General features: G+C 37.8%; 1 protein-coding gene across 1 annotated transcript; it reads left to right on the top strand.

Annotated features, from left to right (window-relative positions):
- The first annotated feature begins 15,746 nt into the window (after positions 1–15,746).
- Positions 15,747–18,224, top strand: LOC130713042 (protein FAR1-RELATED SEQUENCE 5-like). The gene is made up of 5 exons (XM_057562846.1): positions 15,747–15,832; positions 16,412–16,586; positions 16,936–17,262; positions 17,442–17,642; positions 17,688–18,224. Exons 1-5 carry the CDS (start codon positions 15,747–15,749, stop codon positions 18,222–18,224), a joined length of 1,326 nt encoding a protein of 441 aa, XP_057418829.1.
- Positions 18,225–20,514: the final 2,290 nt, after the last annotated feature.

Raw genomic sequence — 20,514 nt, 5'->3', positions numbered from 1 at the left:
TGGGGGGACCTTGACCGGAAACATCCTTGTGGACCCGGTTATCAAAGGTGCGGGTCATAAAATCCAATCCGTTGAAATGAGGATCAGATAAGCTCAACAAAGGAGGAGGAGTCTCGCCATCAATAGCTGAGCTAGGGCCAGCTTGGGTAAATGGAGTTGGCGGACGGTTGATTAGTGCACTCGAATCCGGTTGAGTTGGAGGGACATTGTCATGACCCTTCTTTTTCTCAGCCAGACGACCTTTTGGATCGAGAGTTGATTGAGTTGATTGGTGAAGAGGTCTACCACCAGCAGCGCTCGAAGTTTTTTGGCGCTTAGGGTCCCTGACGTTATCAGAGCCCGAAGTTCCATCATTCTTTTTCTTCTGCTCAGTCTCGGCGGCCCTTTTCTTCGCCGCCGCAGCCGACTGGGCGAGGTATTCCTTCATCTTGATGGGGTTGGCATCAACCTTGCTTTTTCCCATCGTGGCTGCATGGGAAGCATCAATTAGGCGAGGTACATGAGCAAAAAGAAAAACAAGTTGTGCAAAAATTATAAACTTACTAAAAAAGTGATTTAAAGTGCCGGATTTCGACGCTTCAATCAAGTCATGACCAGAGATTACTTGTAATGTGCGAAGGTAATCGGCGATGGCCTGCTCGGATTCATCCAAGGCGTCGTATGAAACGGATATTTTTCGGCGAGGGTTTTTTGTCCAGTAAAAAGGGAAGAGAGGGTTATTATCGGAATCTCGAAATAAGTTATTCATTTCAGGTGACTCCATAACTTTGAAGTATTTTTTCTGCCACACTTTGTAATGGCTTTTAAGGGCGGTGAAGCGGCTCATGTTCTTGCGGGCCAAAAGGGGAACCCACTTGACAGATGTAGGTTTTGTGGTGATTGTCTTATAGAAAAGGAAAAACAAGGGATAGGTGGGAGTGCAACTCAAATGCTCACAGAGAATTTCAAAGCAGCGAATAAAACCCCAGGCGTTGGGCTGGAGTTGACAAGGCGCCACGTTCAAAAAGGTAAGAACGTGACATATAAAGGGCGAGAAAGGGAGTTTGATATTCAAATCCAAGAAAAAATAGCCATAAACAAAAAAGAAGTCGGGCGATTCATCAGAGGGTTCCTTGCGAAAAAGAACACAATCGTCCTCGCCACATGGAAGAACATTTAACAGGTGATCTTCGTTATTAGAGGTGGCGGGATTTATCTTAGTAAACCCTTGAGAAGATATTCGAAGCGAACTGATGCTTCCAAGGCTACCCTAGATGGAGCGCCAAAGACACTTATCTTCAACTAAATGCGCATTGGAACGCCATTTGGGCGAGGACAAATCTCCATTAGAGGAGAGAATAGAATCAACGGAGCCAGCGGGACCGGAATCCTCGTGAGTGGAGGGCGAGGATTGTATTTCGATAACGGTGGGGGCAGAAACTTCCCCCTCCGTAGAAGGAGAAGTGAGTTCTAAAGAGGAAATGCTAAAATTTTGCGTCGACATACTGGGTAATTTCATAAAAATAAAAAAGAAGATGAACAGGTCCAAACACAAAAAAGGAAGAAGACAAACAGCGCCAAGAAAAGAGAAAGGGGAAGGACTCACCGGAGGAAGAAGTGGAAGATTGAGTAAAGAGAACGTCGGCGATGGGGGAGCACCGCGCAATGACGACGGCCGGAGTGAGCAAGGTTCACCGGAGAACAAAGAAGAGAGTGAAAGTTGCGATGAAAAAGTTTTCAGAGCAAAGGTTTTCAGAAAAGTGAAAAGTGAAAGGTGAAAAGGGTATTTATAGAAGAAAAAGGAAGAGAGAGAATGAGTGGGAAAGACTGTGAAGGGTCGTGGGATCGTGGGATCGTGGGATTTGAAATTTGAAAAGGTATGAAACGAAAAGACATAACTCCTCGAGACGCACAACTGCATTTATGGCAAATGATAACAAAATCCCGGAAAAGAAGGATACGTGCGTCAGTTGAAAAGACGTGATTGACAGGTGTGATAACGGCGATGTATCGACAAAGATAAAAATGGCGACATATAAAGGAACATGAAAATGGCGAGAATTCATAAGCAAGAATGCGACGACAGGCCCATGACTACAAAGAATGGCGATATACTGTAAAGACGTCTCGACTCAAGGAACCTAAGTCTCATGTCTTGGGGGAATGTGGACTAGGCGGGACACCTACACAAATGAAAGAACGGCGACACAATTATCAGAAGGACGAAGTAAATGATAAAGGCAGGCGACGAAGCAACGTATAAAGACATTTCGACTCAACTTACTTAAGCCTCATGTCTTGGGGGCATGTGGACTGGGCGGGATATAAGTATCCCTTATTCCCGCCCAAATCGAGCATTTAGATGAACGAGAGCAGCCATGGCGGGGTTTGTGGAACAACGTCGAAGCCCTCCCTTCTTTTGGATGGGTCCACGCGCCAGCTGGAAGATTCCTTTAGTTTTGTCTTATATGTATAGAGGCTTGGGCCCCGGTTGTCAGGCCCAAGTACAGTGAAAGTCCACGTTATGATCATTCCCTCTATAAAAGGAGAGGTCAACCCCTTGTAAAAAGTACCTTTTGAACATTTAATGAGAATATTCCTTTTGTGATATTTTTAGTACTCTGCTAGGGTTTACTTTTTGTCAGTTTCCGACGTCAGATCTCCCTAGTACAGAACAGTTATATATGTAATTAAAATTATGGTTCTGTTCTATTGACTTGGAGTTACCAAACACAACATACAGAACATTATTGTCCTGTTCCATCCTGTTCTGTCCCGTTCCGTTTTGTCCTGTTCCGTTCCATCACCAAACGGTACCTAGGTATATAGCCGTACTGAAAAGTTAGACAATTGATTCTTATATACTCATTACTAGTTTAATCATTACACTAATCACTAATGCAAGCTATGATAAGGTAAAAATATGTTTTTTTTTCTAAGATATCTTCATCATCATTAGTTATGAGATTAATCCTCTCGAAACTCTGAAATTTTTTTTTTTTAGAAAGCAGAAATTTTTATTAAAATGCGGTTGATAGTACAAATAGTACTCAATAAAGTGAGAAAAACCCCCAATACACCCTAGGAAAGCCTTAAAAAAAGCAATTTAGGACAAGCTAAACTGCTACCCGATGGTTCATAGGGCAAAAGCCTTGGAAACCAATAATTTAGGTGCATCCAAAAATAAAACTATCAAATTACAGCACCTAAGAACTACCTTCACTAGTTCACTGCACAAATTGCAGGACAAACCCTAGGCTACACCAACAAGGACTCCATCCCGGATCAAGCAATAAAAGACCAACAAGAAGGGGCATCTGCCGAGAACCGAAAAGCGACGAAACAGCCACTAACCCAACAAAAACAGAGCCCAACTTAGCATAGGGGGATGCTAATCAGCGCCGAATATCAACCAGCGAGAAAACAGAAAAACCTGCCCAAAATTTTGGACGCGAGAGGTCCTCCCGCGCACTCTGACTCGGCCGGACCAGCGTACCGAACAACGAGCAAAGCGAAGCCTGAGCCACCCAAACCCAAAAACTCAGATCCGCCAGAGAAGATCCCAATCTACACCAGCCCATCACGGCTACCGATGACTCGAACACCAATCCAAAAGCGCCGGCTACACCACATCTTCAGCCAAAGCTCCACCCAGCAACACCTTGCAAACAGAACCGGAACAATCGACAGATCTGCCGCCACCAAAAGTTGCAAAAGGGTGGAGGAGAATAATCATCAAAACACCCTGAAGATGTCAAAGCCAGAACTTTGGAGGCTTGAAAGGTACAGCAACAGCAACCTCCAGCTTCCAAACAATTGAGACGAAGTCCTCCTAAGGAAAATCATCCAAACGTCCCTCTCCCCCAAACAGATTGCTGTGTTGCAGGCCCAGAAAAAAAACTCAAGGTTGAGACCAGGAACGATCTCAACGCCAGAGAACCTCCAAGAAACGGCGATGATGGACCCAGCAGCAGCCCACCGTCAGCAACTGAGCAACACCTCCACTCTGAACCGAGCAAACACAACCAGAACAGGGGACGACGGCGGCCAAGAAAAGTGCGACGAACAGTAGGAGCAGAAAGGGGAACCCAAGTCACAGATCTGAAGAGGGGCAAGTATCGCACGGAAAGAGAGGAAGAAGAAAGGAGCAAGGAGGAGAAGGGGGGTTGCCTCCGCGCCGAAAGAGGAGGCGCGGCGGCCACCCAAAATTGGCTGAACGAAGAGAGAGTTGAGAGGATATAGAGAGAGAAATAACCTAAAAGTATTAACTCTGAAATTATATATGCTTAAAAGTTCAATTATCTACCAATGTTAAAACTTATTACTTTTCTTCACTACTATATTTATTATTTGTTGAGCTTCTAAATCGAATCTTCCACTACAAAATAATTTTAAATCTGGGGAAATCTTTATTGTGGTATAGCTTATTCCTATTCTTATCTTACTTTGACTAAACGCAAGTTCTTTTGTTTCTAATTGCATAATTTGTGAGTCAAACCATAGTTAAAAAAATCCGAAAAATTGGTGATCTTAGATTTAAATTTAATTTTTTTAAGTCAGTTTGTTTTTCTTTTTTTTCAATATGATATGTTAATGATATTGTAGACCGATTTTTATGAAAATGATATTGTAGACTGAAAAGTATATGATTTATCCTCAGCATCTTTAATGAGGTTGTTTAACTCAATTGAAGTACTTAAGCAACATTGCTTATTTTAAATTTAAAGCATGATTGAAGCAACATAACATGATAGTCTGGTTCCTTAAATTTAAGCAATGATTACTTATTCTTTTTCTTCTTACTTTTTGATTAAAAAATTGTATTTTCTCTTTCATTCATTAATTTGAATAGTGTCATTACCTTAGAATAATATAAACAGATGAGGAATAGTGAAATCCAAACAAAAGTAAAATAAGCAACTGTGGTTTGAGTTGAGTTGCTTAAATCCTATGTGACAGCTTAAATACACCATAATAGTGTTTAAGCAACCAAACTAGCAACCCGCATTGGAAAATATTTTTGGTGGTATAATGAAGTGTGATGTTATATATCAAAGTGGAATAGTGAATGCTGAGTACTGAAAGTCCCAAATGGCAATTGTTGCTTCTTTTTCATGAGTATGATTTTTTTTTCTTCTTCATCTCCTTTGACATACCGTGACAATTGGCAATGGTAAATGTTATGGACTTTCACTACAAGAAAAAATTCTTTAGTAATAACATTTTAAAGATGTTTTTTCAAGAACTTAATTTGATTCATCTTACAAAGTCCAAAGTCCGAACTCAAACATATTTAAGCCTAAAAGAATTTACAAATGAAAAAAATTAATTACTTGAGACAAGCAAGCAATGTACAAGAAATTCAATTTTTTTCTTACCTAAAATAAGGGGATTTACAAATTCATGGAATGGAATTGAATTGATTTAATTAAAAGTCAAGCATTTTCTCTAAAATCATAAAATTTGCCATCCAAGTTCATTGTAATTCTAAACTTTTAAATGGTAAAAACACTATTGATATGATTTTTTTTTACACAGACATGCAATTATTTTCCGCTACATCAGAAAATAATCTTAATTTGATGAATGTATGTAATTATTTGTCCTAAAACATAATAAAAGAGATAAATGATATTAGAAGGATAAATGCTTAAAAAATCCAATTATTTACCTTTGTGCTGCAGCTTGTTGGTACCCCTTTTTCAGTACTATTAATATTATTTGCATAAAAAAAATGAAAGGGAAGGACAACTTACAACCAATCGTGGCCGGTGGAATCCGTTATTTTATTAGGTGAAGACAAGGTACATCGTGGGATCGACTCTCCAGTACATATGTCGCAAAATCATTGGATTTTAAGGTTGTATTCATGTATTGTAAGACACAGTGACCGAAAAAACAAAAAGGTTGTAAAAAATCAGTAATATACTAATTAGGGTTGGCAATAGGCTCCGTGGGTGCGGGTTTGACCATTCTCACACCTAAATCCAAACTTAACACTCAAACCCAAACTCAAACTTAAATTTAATATGGGTGCAAAAGTTAAACCCAAACTCAAACCTTGGGTTTCGGGTTACCCGAACCCAAACCCAAAACCCAATGTGAGCATCAAACCGACAAAAAATCAAAAATATCAATCCGGAAACAACATGTACATAAGAGAACAATATGAACATAAGCTGATTAAACCTCATTATCATTCCAATACAAAGGAAAAAATATAGTTCATGAACATAAGTCTACTTAGTAACTTTTAAAAAAACTCTACTTAGTAGCTTTAATAGTATATATATAAGGGTTGGTAATTACATGCATAAGACTTCGGGTTTGGGTTTGGGTGCGGGTTTAATCAATCCCACACCCAAACCCAAACATGTATTAAAATTTGGGTGAAACCCAAACCCAAAGAAATCGGATTTCGCCCACAATTTCGGGTCGGGGTTCGGGTTGGGCCCCGCGGGTTTGAGTTTTCCTGCCATCTCTAATACTAATACTATCTCCGGTCTTATTTATAAGCATGAAAGAGAAGAAAATTTTTGGTCCTTTTTATAAGAACCAAATGAAAGTTTAAGCTATATTAATTATTTTTTTCCCATGATCCCCTTATTAATTCTAACTTGTTAAATGTGTCTCATTAATTATTCTATCTCTTTCCCACTTTCCAACACTAATAACAAAGGGTAATTTTGGAAGTTTATTTTGATTCAAGACATATTTAATGCATTTTATCTAGTTTAACTACATTTCTTAAACTATGTGAATTTTTTGTTGTTGCTTATAAATAGGACCGGAGATAGTATATGACAAAAAAAAATCATTTATTAACCACTAATTAAGTTCTTTCAAAATATCCATATGTATAATGCTACACAAAACTCAGGTTCAATGTTGACCAGCTAAAAAAAACTCAGATTTGATAACCCTATATTTCGTGGAAATCGTTTTGAAAAGCTAAATGATGGTCATGGTCAAGTACGTGGAGTAACTTTGAAGTAATGACTGATTAAGTTCTTGATAAAGCACAAACAACCGGGTCAAAATATCTAAATCAAACCTTAACCGTACGTGTCGGTGCCAATTATGATTAACTATGAAATTTTTAGAATGCTTGCAAGGCCATAAAATTGGATTGAATGTACAGAGAGGACGGTGAATTACAACAAACAATGCGGTAGTGTAGTGGGTATTCACTACGGATGAGGTATTTGTAAAGCCATTTTAACGCTCAAATTAATTTAAAATTAGAGAGAGAAAATGATATAAGAAGCAAAAATGATAAAAGCATATTAAAAGCACACGATGGTGCAGTAAATCAATGATGGAGGAGGTACTGTCCCTGCAAAAGACATCCTGATACTCAAATCAACTCAAGATCATATAGATAATCTCAAAGTCTAGAAGAGCAATAAGAGAGAGAAAATTTAGTCGTTTGAATATCATACAATGCAATCAGACTTATATATAGTGGTCGTCTGATCAATTATGAGAGTAGTTAGCAATTTGCCAGCATGTCATCTAGGTACACTGAGGTTTTAGCCCTGATTGAGAGTTAGGTTGACCATGGTTCCAATAACTTAGCATTGTAGTTAGCCAGTTGGTTAGAAGAGTAAAAACCATGCTCTAATCTTCATAGTAACTTTATACTTGGTCGTCTAAATACTTAGTCGTCTAAACTAACGATGGTCGTACGTGTAGTCTTTTGGGTCGATCAAAATTGTATTGAGTTATGTTGTTGTTTGGGTTGACAAGGACAATACTTGATTTTCTCGAATTAGCTTATGAATAAACATTTAAACCTGACTGCAAATTTCATCCTTTGTAAATTCTTAAAAATCTACGAGAGTTATGTTTACAAAATCTAAATGATTTTATGTAGAATCACGACACGAGTATAAGAACGTTTCATAGAACTCTTATTGTAATGTTGTAATTTAGATAAATGCTAGATATTTGACATAAAAAATGACATTTACCATCTATATATTTGCTATTTGATGTTTTCACTCAAGGAGATTCAATCAATTCATAATCAAATTTTAGTTTGAGTTAACCAAACCAAATTGAGCTGAGGATCCTATAGGAGATGTTAAAAACAAAGATAAAATAACTTAAGAACTGAGATGTTCAAAACCCCAAATAGGATCCTAAGTGTGAAGTGGGGACATAGTGTCCAATATGAGCTGCAGGAGACAAGCTCTCACTGCTGGCAGCCATTTTCTTATCTCCACTATGGAACTCCAACACATGGGCTCCTCAGTTACCTTTATTCAAAACTGAAGCACAAAAGATTATGGGCCACATGCATGCATGGAAACTAAATCTTAAATCTTCATCTATCAAATTAATGGTCAAACTTGCACTATTCTCAGCAACTTGCATTAAACTACTTTGTTTTAGCATTATAATACGCCCACTAACTGTATATTAAACTAAACCCACCTGATTACCCCCCTAATTTTTTTTGTTAGAATAGTACTAGCAGTTGAATTTAAAAATAAAGTAACAACTGCCCCAGTTTTATATTTTACACTATTTTTTGTTTGATCACATTTTAAAAAGGGGAATGGAGATTTTTTTAAGTTGCCATGATAATGATAACAATGTACACCTAAAATAAAATGATCGATAATGACAATGATAGTGAAAGGAATTGAATCGTATTCATTACAAATGCGAAAAGGAGGATGGTGCGTGGACTGGTGGGATTTTTCACCCTTTATTTAAAATAAGTATCATCCAAAGAAAGAAAGTAATATTTGAGTCTTGAACATCTATATTCTTATATTCTTATGATGCTAGTTTAGTGGATTATTAGTGATTTTGTAAACACATTTAACTTATTTTTTTCTTTGTTTATCATCAACTATAGTTAATTTTGTTTGAGCTGAACACATTTGTACAATAATTTTTTTATCTTAAAAACAAGTATTGTCTCTAAATCAATTTTTGCTCGATCCAAGTGTAGTGAAGGTTAATATCTTCCAAAAAGTACGACTTTTAAAAATTAAAGACTGAATCTTAGGAATTCAAACAATGACTTTTAATCACTATGACTGACATTCATTCAATATATTAGATTAATATGATTGGTCATAAAAGGGACTGGGGAAGTTTTTTATTCATTATCCCTTGGCGCAGGTACACACTTCTTTTATCACTAAATATATTATAAGATATTTGATGATATCCTGATTGATTCAGTGGTAGTCTACCACCGTTGTTGGTGGGGTGCAATTGGAAATGGAGGATAAGCCTCGGATAAGGCTTTGTGGGGTTCCACTGTCGCATTTTGTGATTGTCTCCTTGCCATCGATTATTACCTTATTAATCAGCCACAATTATTGGCTCTATTCACTAAAGCTGCATCGATGTTGAGAGGAAACATCCAATATATAGAGCCTTTAGTTCCTTTCTCCATTCCATTCTTGTAAAAATTCTCATTTTCCTTCATGTGCGTTTAATTTGTTAAAATGTTTTATATTTTTTATTAAAATATAGAGCATTTTTCTTCATATTTTTAAATGTTTATGTGGATTACGAAATGACCAAAATTAAATTTGAATTCTTAGAAGACACTCAAACCTTACTCACATTCTCTTTTTTCTCTCCAATCATCATCCTCAAGATCCCTAAACATTTGCCCTGTTGGAAAATTGTTGACATTTCAAAAGCTTCAATGTCCCACATTGCTTGTGCTATGAACTTTCAAAGACTTTATATACTAAATCTCTTCTATGAATGCTAAAGAGCCTAATATGATATGGGCCTCACGCGCATGAGATTTGGGCCACGATTGGCCCAACGTAGTGCCCCCTTGCACCCACGTACATGGGCTTGGTTTGCTTTTTGCTGGAATTTTCTTTTATTTTTGGAACTTATCTGGCCTGCCTTCCAAATATATTATCTCTATTTTATTCACCAAATATTTATGTGCAGCTTTCATATTGTTCATCATCCTCATCTCTACTACTATCTCATTTCCCTTACTTGATTCCTGAGCAATTATACTGTTATTTTGTTTCTCACCAGTTCTGTTACTCGCCCGTCCACGCCGGAGGAAGCTGTTTAATCCTGGGGAGGTGTTCTGGATATTCCGGGGTAAAACCTTCAAGGACAACGAATTGATTTTCGTGACTCAACTTATTTTTCTTGCAGGTTCTGTTCGCGGTTCTGTTGCTGCCCAACGCACACCTAGGACACGTTAAAACACCATTTGTCATAAACCCGAGTTCTAATCTCCGCCTCCCTCTCCTGCTGAATTATAATTTCCAATAAACTCAAAATGTTTATAAATTATGAAATAGAAACCATACCAATCAAGCCTAGGATCTCTGAATCCCATCAAATTCTTGATCCCTTCATTTCTCCTTTCCAACAATCCAAAACCTCAAACAGTTCTAACCCTTCATTTCTCGTCTCGCGTAAACTCAACCTGGTCACCACTTTCTTCTCTTCCACCATCAAACCAACAATGATAGCAATAGCCCCAAACTCAAACCCTCATTACTATCTTCCCTCCTCTTCATGACAAGGAAGAAAATACCACTAGAAGCCTTATCTTTCTGCTTTCACCTTGTCACTCATAAACCAACTCCTAAAGTTATAGCCATCAAATCTGTTAGAACAGCAACACGAATACAGATCAGAGTAGAGAGAAACACACGAAAGCTTTGTTCATGCAGTTCGACCAGTTGTACCTACCTCTGCGGTTATAGAGTAGCTATAACTCATTTTCATTCAATGTGTTATGAAGTACTTCAATTAGGGTTAGGGACCTTATCTATTTTATCGGACACTACTAACTCTAGTATTACAAGATAAGATAATCTAAACATCTTATCTAAACCCATAAGATAAGATAGAGTCCCTCTAACCCCATATCATAATCCCCTTAAATCAAATTCAAATAAATGATAATATAATGAGTCAATCACAACAAAATCTTAAGCCTTCACAAAATCACAAGCGAGAGGAGAGAAGGCAGCATCGATCGATTCAAGAGCAGAGAGAGGCCTCCACGAAACCCTAGGAGGTGGCGTCGAGTGATTTCACAAGGATTTGGCAAGATTTCAAATGTTTCGAGGGATTGGTTGGGTTTCTCGGTTTGGATTTTTAGGTCGAGATTTCTGAGGATTGGGATGAGTTTCTACGTTTAAGGTTTTCAGGGCAAGATTGGTTTATGGTTCAGAAGAGATATTTTTTAGGCTTTGATGGTCTAGGTTAGGGTTTTGAGGTTTCAGTGGTTCCAAGGAGAGGTTAAAGAGAGGAGGGAAAGAAAAAAAAATGACAAGACAATAGATAAATTGACAAAGATGTTACACACAAAATTCAAGCTGGCCAGTGTGAGTAAGAAAAGCGTAAGGAGTTTTATGTGATCGCTAAGTACCTAAGAAGAAAAGTGTCAGGATAAAGTTGAGGAGATAATAGAGAAATTGACCAATATGTTACACACAAAATTAAAGCTGGGAAGTCAAATTTGAGAAAAGTTTTAGGAGTTATAAGTGACTGCAAAGTACCTATCAAGTTCTAATGAATGTTAGATTTTACCAGGCAATGTGAGAAAAATGTTTGAGTAGCAAAATGAGAATGTTAAGATGGATAAGTGGTCAATCTAGAAAGGATAGGATATGCAAAGATCATATAAGATTATATATTTGGATGGAGTCGACGAAAAATCGGTTAAGGTGATATGGGCATGTATAAAGAAGACCTTTGGAGGCACTGGTGAGAAATGATCATAATATGGTATTTAATCCTATGAAGATGGGTAAAAGAAGACAAAAAACAACCTTATTATCAATAATATTCTTCAAGATATGAATTTTATCGAGTTAAATAGCTTTTGTTTTTGTTGTTGTACACTTTCCCTATTCTTAAAGGTTGAACACATCCTCTCAATAGCAGTTGTTCTTCCTAAAAGCAGACCTGGAACACCTCTTTGGTCTTAGCGGCGAAGTATGACCAAGAGTGGCGATGAGAATGCAGTGGTGTTGGTTACAGACGTCGGAGGTACCTAATACTCCAACTGAATTCAGTGCATGAGAAGTTAGAGAATCCAAGATCTCTATAAGCACTCAAGGTGAAATGTCAAGAATGAGTAGCAAGCTACGCAAATGAATGATGAAACTTGTATTTATAGAGTCAGAGATTGTGTTCAATGTTTTTGCAAGTGTATAGGAAGCCCTTAAGTGGAAACTCCCATATGCATGGTTGGCTTCGCGTCATCATGCTTTACTTGTTTCATCTTAGCTAGTGCGTGGCCATTCAAACACCCGCTGGGGACACCGTTCCTTTACTAGGTCATGCAATCTGCCTTTATGCCACTTAGTGATGACATCGGGTCAGGTTGGGTTTAGCCTTTCCCAAACCCGTCAGGTTTAATTTCGGGTTTACCCAAACACGTAGCCTCAAACCCATATCCTAATCTAACTTGATGCATAGACTTTTTTGTAAAACAAAACGTAACTTATATTATTTTGATGTGAAAAAACTGTTTTATATCTTTTTGCAAGAAAGTATGGTATCTTGTTGTTCAAATATAACCAAATTGTTAACAAATTAAGTTGTTAACATGGTATATATAAGAGTAACTTTGTAATTTCATATATATTGTTCAGGTGAGGGTGACGGTTTCGCCAATACCAAACTCAAACCCGAACCAATCATATCGGGTTTTACCCGTAAAATCAGGTCGGGTTCAGGCACCAACCTACAGGTTCGAGTAACATTGTCATCCCTAATGCCACTTGCTAAATGGAAAGTCTTTTGGATTAGCAACAATGCTTTTGGGCCTAGTGGTCGGGCGGAACATGGGCCAAATTAATTTTTTTTTGTTTAACCCTTAAAATATATAGAAGATAATTATTGTAAAGGACACTCATAGCTTGTGGCTCTTCGATTCGTTGATTCATGCAACTAAAATTTGTAACACGGTGACAAATAATTTGGATAAGTAGCTTGCGAATAATGTAGGCAGTTTTTATTTTGGGAGACCCTTCCTTTTGTTGTGTAACTTGTATTTACAAATCTCACTTCTGATAAAAAGTTAGTAAGAGAGATATGCACCTTTTGTGTTTTTTTTTAGTCATGTATTTATTTCCATTGAAAGAAAGAGAGAAAAAGATGTAAAGGTCTAACATGTAGCTTTAATTACTTTGTTTTGTTTATAGCTTTTACTTGTCTGAATTAAACAAGTTGAAGAAAGCTAAACCCTAAAGCAGGTCAATTAATGACAGCTACAATCCCAATTTCAAACTAGATCAGTAGATCACCTCATTCTCAAAAATAGCTTGTGTCCTCTCCTTGATTTGTTATTCATCACGCATCTATCACGATCACGTACGACTACAAACTTACTTTGCAGCATTAACTTATTGTCCAAGCATTTGAAAGATCCTCACCCACACAAATCTATCGGCTGGGTTTGGATAAAAACTTAATTAAATTCTTAGAGCAATAACCAATAATAGCTTATCGCATTAGTGTTTGTAAGCATTTATTTATAATTAAATTAATTTGATGAAAACATTATTTAAATATGTTTAAAATAGCTTATAAGCTAGTAGATAACTTAAGTGGTAGAGTTGAGAGACATATGAGTTGAGTATGAAGAGATTCAGTGATCGATTCCTGGCGATGCAATTTATCTTTCCTATGTAAATTTTTTTTTCTGTAATACATCTATAAAAATAAGTTCAAAACGTACAATATGTCATAAAATGCTTTCATAAACTAGTTGATTATAAGGTGCAATACTCAGTAGGTCTTGCACCGGTGCAAGAGGTGTTTATGGCCACAGAAATGGAATATCCTATAAAGATGCCAAACTTGTAACCTACTAATCCAGTAATTTTACTTTTGTAATTAATTATAATAATTTTCAATTTGACATTAATGTCCTAGGTCTCCTTCCTCCTCCTTCTCCCTTGTGTGATGCTGCTCAGTCACCAGGCCACCGGCCCCGACCAACCTTCCACCGTTGTGCCACCGCGGCGGCGGTTGCAGAGCTCCGACGCTGTGGTCCGAAAAACCACTATAAAATCATCTCTTTGCCTTTCCCCCTTTTTCTCCACTCTCCCCCTTTATGGGTTTAGGAGAGAGAAAACCCAGAAATGTTGCAACAGATCCATCATAATCTCAGCAAGCAAAATACAAAAATCAGATCTCACCAATTTCCTTTGAAGCATTGACTAATCAGATCTGATCAAAACTAAGAACTTACCACTTGTGTGAAGAATCTTGAACAGAGAGAACAGAGATAGATTTTCAGCGATGATGACCAGTATCTTTGTCTGGACCGTTGGCAGTCTCCTTGTCTTTGCCGTCATCGCGAGATTCATCATCTTCATTAGGGGCTCAGGGATTCTAACGTTGATCTGGGTTTCAAAGATTTGAACGTCGATCTGGGTTTTCAGGCAGATCTTGATTTCAGGGATTCGAATGCAGATCTGGGTTTTGCATTTGTCGCTTACTCTTCTTCCTCACTTTACCTCCCAAACCCATCTCACTTTCAACCCAAACTCTGGTATTTTTTCTGAGACGCTAACCCAAGGTGGAAGAACCTTGTCTCCATGTTCTTCTCATAGCCATTCCTCCCAAACCCATCTCATTCTTTAATTCTAATCGCTCCCGGTTTTGGCATTCTGGGCATTGATCATATTGATCTTCATCTATGAATATGTGGGGTCATTATTTATTATAAAAGATAGTGGAGTGTGATTACTTTTATTTTATATATGCTGAATTGTGTTGTGAGAAAGAAGATTGTGGAAAAATTATAATTAGATACTTAAATTTTTTGATTGATTCAAGATGGGCGGAATCAAATCTAGATCACGATATTGAAGGGACAAGAGAGAGACAGAGGGGAGAGTTAATGTAATGGGATAATGTAAAATGTAAAAGGGTATTTTTGTAATCTTGATTTTTTATTTTATTTATCAACAGGTCACTAAACCCACCATTGTAGGTAATTTTTGCTCTTGCATGATGCAAGACCTAGGATGCACTTGCACCCTAACAGCCACCTCATAAACTCAATTTGAATATTTTCATAATGGAAACTATAAAGTCGTATTCCAACTCTAGAGGCCTATTCTCTAGTTCTTTATTCCAACTCTAGAGGCCTATTGTCATGGGCTCCAGGTCTCATGCAAAACAATTACGACCACCCATGAACACCCTGGCCTCCACCACAAAGTGCACGTGATGATAGACAAAAGAACATTATCTACGTAAATATCAACCAATGGGTAAAGTTAAAAGTTAAGTGTGGACCAACTAATCCTACTTTCTCTAAATGAAAATAAGTGCGGTATGTTATTCTGCAATGATGTAATGTGGATTGAAAAATGTGAATAATATGCATTTGCACGTGTACCAACCTTTTGCCTTTGCCCATAATCTGATCCGATGTATGATATAAAATTCTGGCAAGGATTTTGCCTCTAAGGTAAATAAGGTTTATAAAGTATCACCATTTTTTTTAGAATAATATACCTTTAGTTCCTTATTTTATAAATCAATCCATTTTACCATATTGAAGCAATGAAATTGAGAATAATGAAAACTCACTTTCAATTATCAGAAAAATGTGTTTATACTTTATATACATTAATCGTAAAATAACGAATAATGTTATTTTCACACCTCAAAATGAGGTAGAAAAATGTGGAGGAGGAGAGAGATAAAAAGAAAAGAAAAAGTAAGAGAGAGAAAGCATAAGATATGATAGATGATAAGATGAGTAGAAATAAAAATAGGTGAAAATGAAGGGAGGAATTTACGGTGCACAAATGAATGCTTGTGTAAGGTTACACAAGCTACTTTTGACCTGCAATAGCAGGTTTAGCAGGTAATTTGTATTTTTTGAAAAATAAAATAATTAATAAATTACAATATAATTAGGAAAATAGTTAGTTAATGATTATAGTTAAGTGGGTGTGGTAACTTCTTCAGTTACTTATTCAGAAAAAAAAAATTTAAGTTAAACATTCTTCATTAACAAAATAATTTCATCCATCCCTTTCACCTTTCACCTTCAGTAACAAACCTAATGAATGCATTCCATTCACCTTTCATTTTTTCAATATTTTCCAAACCTGATTGAAGCTGGATCCATCTCGTCATTCATCCCTGTAGCTAGCTTGTTCATCACCTTGTTCATCTCCAGTTAGGTTACACCTACTTCCAAACCCCCAAACCCGATTCTCCTCTTTCAAACATCATCCCAAACCCGATTCGCCTCTTGCATCTCCTCTTCATCATCGTGACCTCCATCGTGACCTCCATAGTGCAGTAGCCTCATACACATCAACGATGATGTAGCCTCATCCCCAAACCCGATTCCTCTCTGTTGGAGTTCCGATTAGGTGAACCCCATCCATTTCCTCTATCGTTGCTTCGATTTGGCCCTCGTGTGTTCTGATTCTAGGGTTTCCTCCATCGCTGCTGACATCGTGTGTTCTGATTCTAGGGTTTCCTCCTTCGCTGCTGACATTGTGTGTTCTGGTTTGAGCGCTGAACTCGAAGGGAGACCTGAGTTTGCTTTCTGGGTTTTTGGTTCGGTTGCTGGAGTTGATCATGTCTTCTCATACCCAGGAGTCTCGGTCCAACTGCCATAACGATGAGCCCCACTGTAGTCCCCAGTTCATGTAACTACTAAGGCCCCCCTGGTCCCTATCTTCTAGCAGCAAAGTTCTGAAAATTACATAGCTGGGTTAGGAAGTTGTGTTTTACCTGCATTTGATACCTTCATATTAAGTTGACCTGCATTTGACCTGTCATTAATTTTAAGTTGTGGTTGTTAATTTGTAAGCAAGGATTTTGAAAATTCCATAGCTGTGTTATGCTTTGTGTGGAAAATTAAGTTCTGAAAATTACATAGCTATGTGTGTATAGCTTTGTGTGGACAATTAATTTCTTATTGGTTGATTGGTTGATTTCATTGCCTGTCAGTATGCACAAGATGTGGTTAGAGTAGTTGTTGAAGGTGATGGTGATGTTCTAGTGCAAGAACATCATCTCACTGGGGTAGTTGGCTCTCTTGGTGAAGAGGAAGAAGGGTCATTTGGAGAACACGAAGAAGATGGGAGTGATGAAGAAGCTGTTGAGGAACAAGTTCATGATATGGCTGAAACTGAAATTGCTATCAATGGTTTAGAAGACTTGGGGGGTGTAAATTTCAAAGAACTATGTGTGAATGACATTCTTAGATATCATTTTCCGGATCGCGGAGTTGGTTACTTGTTCTATAGTTGGTATGCTCGGATGCACGAATTTGCTGTTAGAAGTGCAGGACACTTAAAAACAAAGATGGAGAGGTTATTCAACAAACATTAGTGTGCTTTAGAGAGGGTAAAAGGAAAGACTATGATGGAAATGCGGGTCAAAAGAGAAAGCGTTTTCCGAAAAAAGACACAAGATGTTAGTGTAAGGCTCATTGCATGCTCCATGTTCTCAAGGTTGACAACTGTTGGCATGTTAAATCTGTTTGTGATGATCATAATCATGTACTTGTTGGAGACAATTTGATTGGATTGGCACCTGCCCATAGAAAAATGAACGAGGCTGACATTACTCAATTGAATTGCTATAGGATGTCAGGAATCAACACTCCAAAAGCTTATGGTGTGTTTTCCAACCAGATGGGTGGATATCAAAATGTTCCCTTTGGACCGAGACAAATGTACAATGAATGATTTAAAAAGAAGAAGGACAAAGTATGTGATGCGAGAGGTGTCATTGGTTTCTTACGTAAGTTGAAGGAGAAAGATCCTGATCTGTTTTGGAAACACACTTATAATGAGGATCGAAGACTAGACAAGTTGTTTTGGAGTGATGGTTGCAGCCGTGACAACTATTCATTGTTTGGTGATGTGTTGACATTTGATGCAACGTACAAGAATAACAAGTACAAGCGGCCACTTGTTATATTCTCCGGGGTTAATCATCACAACCAGACAATTATATTTGCTGTTGATCTAGTTTCCAATGAGCAAGAGGATACATATGTTTGGTTGCTTCAGAATTTGTTGGATGCAATGCACAGGAAGTTTCTAGTGTCGGTGATCACAAATGGAGATCCGACAATGAAAAAAGCGATTAGAAAGGTTTTACCAAATGCTCATCACAGGTTATGTGCTTGGCATCTTCTCCGGAATGCAGTGAGCAATGTTGCTGAACCAAAATTCATTAAAATGCTTACTAGATGCATGCTTTGGGATCTTGAAGTTGCTGAGTTTTAGAAAAAATGGGCTGAAATGGTGATTGAATGTGGATGTGAAGAGAATGTATGGGTTCAAGACTTGTATGCGCGGAAGAAGATGTGGGCTACTGCACATATGCGGGGTGAATTCTTTGCGGGCTTCCGTACGACCTCTCGGGTTGAGGAATTACATGCCCAGGTTGGCAAGTTTGTGGACTCATGGAACAACTTGACAGATTTTATGCACAATTTCAACCGATATTTGAGTTATCAGCGACAAAGGGAACTTGAGGCTGATTTTGCATCTATGCACGGAGACCATGTTCCTCAAACCCAACTAAAGAGACTTGAAAGGTCAGCTTCCAACCATTATACAAATAGCATTTTCAAGCTTGTCTCTAAGGGTCTTCATCGGTCAATGATGCTAAAGGTGGATCTTTACAAGGAGACTTCAAGTTCCATCATTTACTTTGTCTCGCATTTCTCATTGTCTAGTAGGAAATGGGTTGTCTCATTGTGCCAAACAAGTGCTGTCTTTAAATGCTCTTGTATGAGGATGAAATCGCATGGTATTCCATGCGATCACATTCTTGCTGTATGCAGATTTATAGACCTTCATGAAATTCCCTCAACCTTACTTATGGGGAGATGGACCAAATCAGCAAAAGAGGGTCTTGACTTGCGTGGGGAACAATTGGCTTCATGGGACCCAATGGATGTTTGTAGATTTCACGTTTTGAGGGGAAACTGCAGGCGGATGGCTAAAGCAGCTTGTAGAGCATCAGATAAATTTCGGGAAACAAATGAGATTGTTTTGAAGCAGGCAAGAAAGATGGAAAAAGGTGATGATGTAGTGAAAGAACCTGTACCAACTGTGGATAATGATCCTGACAGATACTTGTGTGACCCCCTCAAACACGTTAAAAAACGCATGGATGGTGCACCTGGAGTGAGTAGAGAGGGAGACGTATTACCCACTGCGGTCTTTGCGGTGATGCGGGCCATAATCGTAAAACTTGCCTAAGACAAACACAATGAGGTGAGAATATTTTATTTGTGTTTTGGTGCTACTTTCAATATTTGTGATGCTAGTTGATAGTCTGAAATGTGTTGAGGCTCTATCCTTCCTTTTTGCTTTTGACATATCAATTACCATGACAATCCAATTAATTAATTGATAGTACAAAGAAATAGTTTTGACTCTTGTATTGTAACAGGTGTGCTGGACCATTGATGCAGTTGAAGTGCATACTTGGATATGGTCTGAAGTGTCTGGTTGGATGATATAAGGTTGCTGGTTGGAGATGGTCTGAAGGGGACAGTTTGTACCTTACTCATGTATTTGATTTCATTTATGTTTGATAATGGATGATAAGCAAATACATTCATGAGTTGTGGTGTGTTTGGTTTGTTTGAATTGTATTAATTCTAGTTTGTGGACCCTAGTTGGTTTCGTTTGAATTCTATGTGACTTTTGCAAATGTTGTTTCAAAATGTCCTGGACCAGTGGACATGCCTTAATTATAATTATGTTTAGGAACTAACAATTAACTATTTCACTTCACGCCTCACGGTTTAGGCTTTTATTTTGGACAGGTTGTAATTTTTTTTTTCTTTCTGTTTTAGCATTTTTGGAGGAGGATATTGGATGGGCCTTAAAATTTAGTAGCCCAAACAATCCAAACAAACTAGGGTGATTCTAGATTTTTTTTTTTTTTTTTCTGTTTTTGCATTTTTGGATGAGGATATTGTTTGGGCCTTAAAGTTTTGTAGCCCAAACAATCCAAACAAACTAGGGTGAATCAAGATTTGTTTTTTTGTTTTAGCATTATTGTTTGGGTCTTCTCATACAAAAACAAAAGTGTGAATCCATGTGAACAAAATATAGTCATGCATCAAGAGTGAGTTTTTTCCTCTCCTCACTGACGTGTGAATCCAGACTTTTTTAAATGGTGTTATAAAAACGAATAACCATTAATTCATCAAGTGAGAATTTTATTTGAACAACCAAACATTAAACTACATCCGACAAATTTAAATTAAAGCGGGGAGGATGTCAGTTTACATTAAAGTTCAGTAACGGCGGCGGTGAATAGTGACTGCATAAGTGTCACAAAACTTAGTAGGCCTAACCGTTATGTTGTCACCCTCAACCAAATTTTGATCCGACACAAAATCATACCACCCTGTCCCCCCATATGCACACATGAATGCACTGTCGTAGGGCCAAATGAGCCTCACATTGTAGCGTCTCCCTCCTGTGGTTTCCAAATCGACGTGGGAATACCTCCTTGAAATCCATGTTCTGACAAAACTAGCGGGTACGCACT

This window comes from Lotus japonicus, chromosome 4 (genome assembly GCF_012489685.1).
Source record: "Lotus japonicus ecotype B-129 chromosome 4, LjGifu_v1.2".
NCBI classification, from domain to species: Eukaryota; Viridiplantae; Streptophyta; class Magnoliopsida; order Fabales; family Fabaceae; genus Lotus; species Lotus japonicus.
The sequence above is the reverse complement of the archived record's forward strand: the minus strand, read 5'-3'. Positions and strand labels throughout refer to the sequence as shown.